The sequence below is a fragment of the Perkinsus marinus genome (genome assembly GCF_000006405.1).
Source record: "Perkinsus marinus ATCC 50983 genomic scaffold scf_1104296939866, whole genome shotgun sequence".
Classification (NCBI taxonomy): Eukaryota; Perkinsozoa; order Perkinsida; family Perkinsidae; genus Perkinsus; species Perkinsus marinus.
Window position 1 is genome coordinate 331 of NW_003213028.1, and position 1,080 is coordinate 1,410.

The following is a 1,080-nucleotide window of genomic DNA, read 5'->3' on the forward strand; positions in this document are numbered from 1 at the left end:
CTGGGAATTCTGCTCAGCCGAATGTCCTTCTAGTATACGACGATTCCCCTTATTAAAACGGCGCAGTAGTCCACATCTCTGCCGTCTACCCACGTCCTCATTGTTATCTGTTTAGAATAGTAGTCTTCACCTTAAGTGTCATAATAACGATGCCGTAGTGTCGGTGGCTACTTGCCTAGTAGGCTGGCCGGTCACTACTCTCTGGTTCTGCAGCCCCTTGCCGAAGAATTCTGCTTGACTGAAGACTGCCCTACTGTTGTTCTCTGTAACATCGTCGTCATCAGCCACTGATCAGTTGAAATTGTCAGAGTGAATAAAGGTTGTGTTGTTAATTCCACTCCGCATTTAGTAAGGTGGATGCCATTGTTGTCGAGAGCACTCCTAATAGCATTCGGGGTCATCTGTACCGAGTGCCATGAATACTTGGGGAAAGTCCATGTAGGAGACTCTAGAGATAGTGGATATGATATATAAAGGTGCAATCATACCCTGAGGACTGGCGAGAATCCGAGGTCCCTGGTGACCATCAGGCTAAGGGCGCCAATGATAACAACCCTATAGACCAGCCGGTGAGTACTCTCCAACAGCTGCTGTCGTCGTTGTCATCAACGAGCCCTCATAAGATTCACGAGGCATGCTTGGCTGGCGACCTCGATCGTATCAAGCAACTCGTGAAAGCTGGTGCTTCCATCAATGCTCCCGGTACGTTCATAGTCGCCTATTGCCGTGAAATTTGACTCTCAGGCCGAGATTTTGAGTCTTGCATTTTCAAAGCAGCGGGTCGAGGTCAACTGGAAAGCATTGAATGGCTCTTGCGGCGGGGGGCGAATGCGACGTGATTCGCATCTTTTCCACATGGCGAAATTTTGAACTTTTTCGTATGTAGCACCCGATCTCGGAGTGGCTACAGTGCCTTGGATGCTGCCGCCAGAAACGGTCACTTCCAAGTGGCATCGTTCTTAATAAACCAAGCTGGCTTTGATCCCAACTCGTTGCACGAGCCGACGGGTATTGTATCTAATCGATGACCCTCTTAAGCTCTTCTGGTCAGTTACAGTAGCCTCCATCGTGCGTGCTGGG

General features: G+C 49.4%; 1 protein-coding gene across 1 annotated transcript; it reads left to right on the forward strand.

The window, feature by feature from the left end:
• Positions 1-476: 476 nt before the first annotated feature.
• Positions 477-737, forward strand: Pmar_PMAR016927 (hypothetical protein; the record flags this gene model as incomplete). The annotated part of the gene is made up of 1 exon (XM_002782278.1): positions 477-737. A coding segment is annotated over one exon (261 nt), but the record flags the coding sequence as incomplete, so codon positions are not given.
• Between the last annotated feature and the right edge of the window lie 343 nt (positions 738-1,080).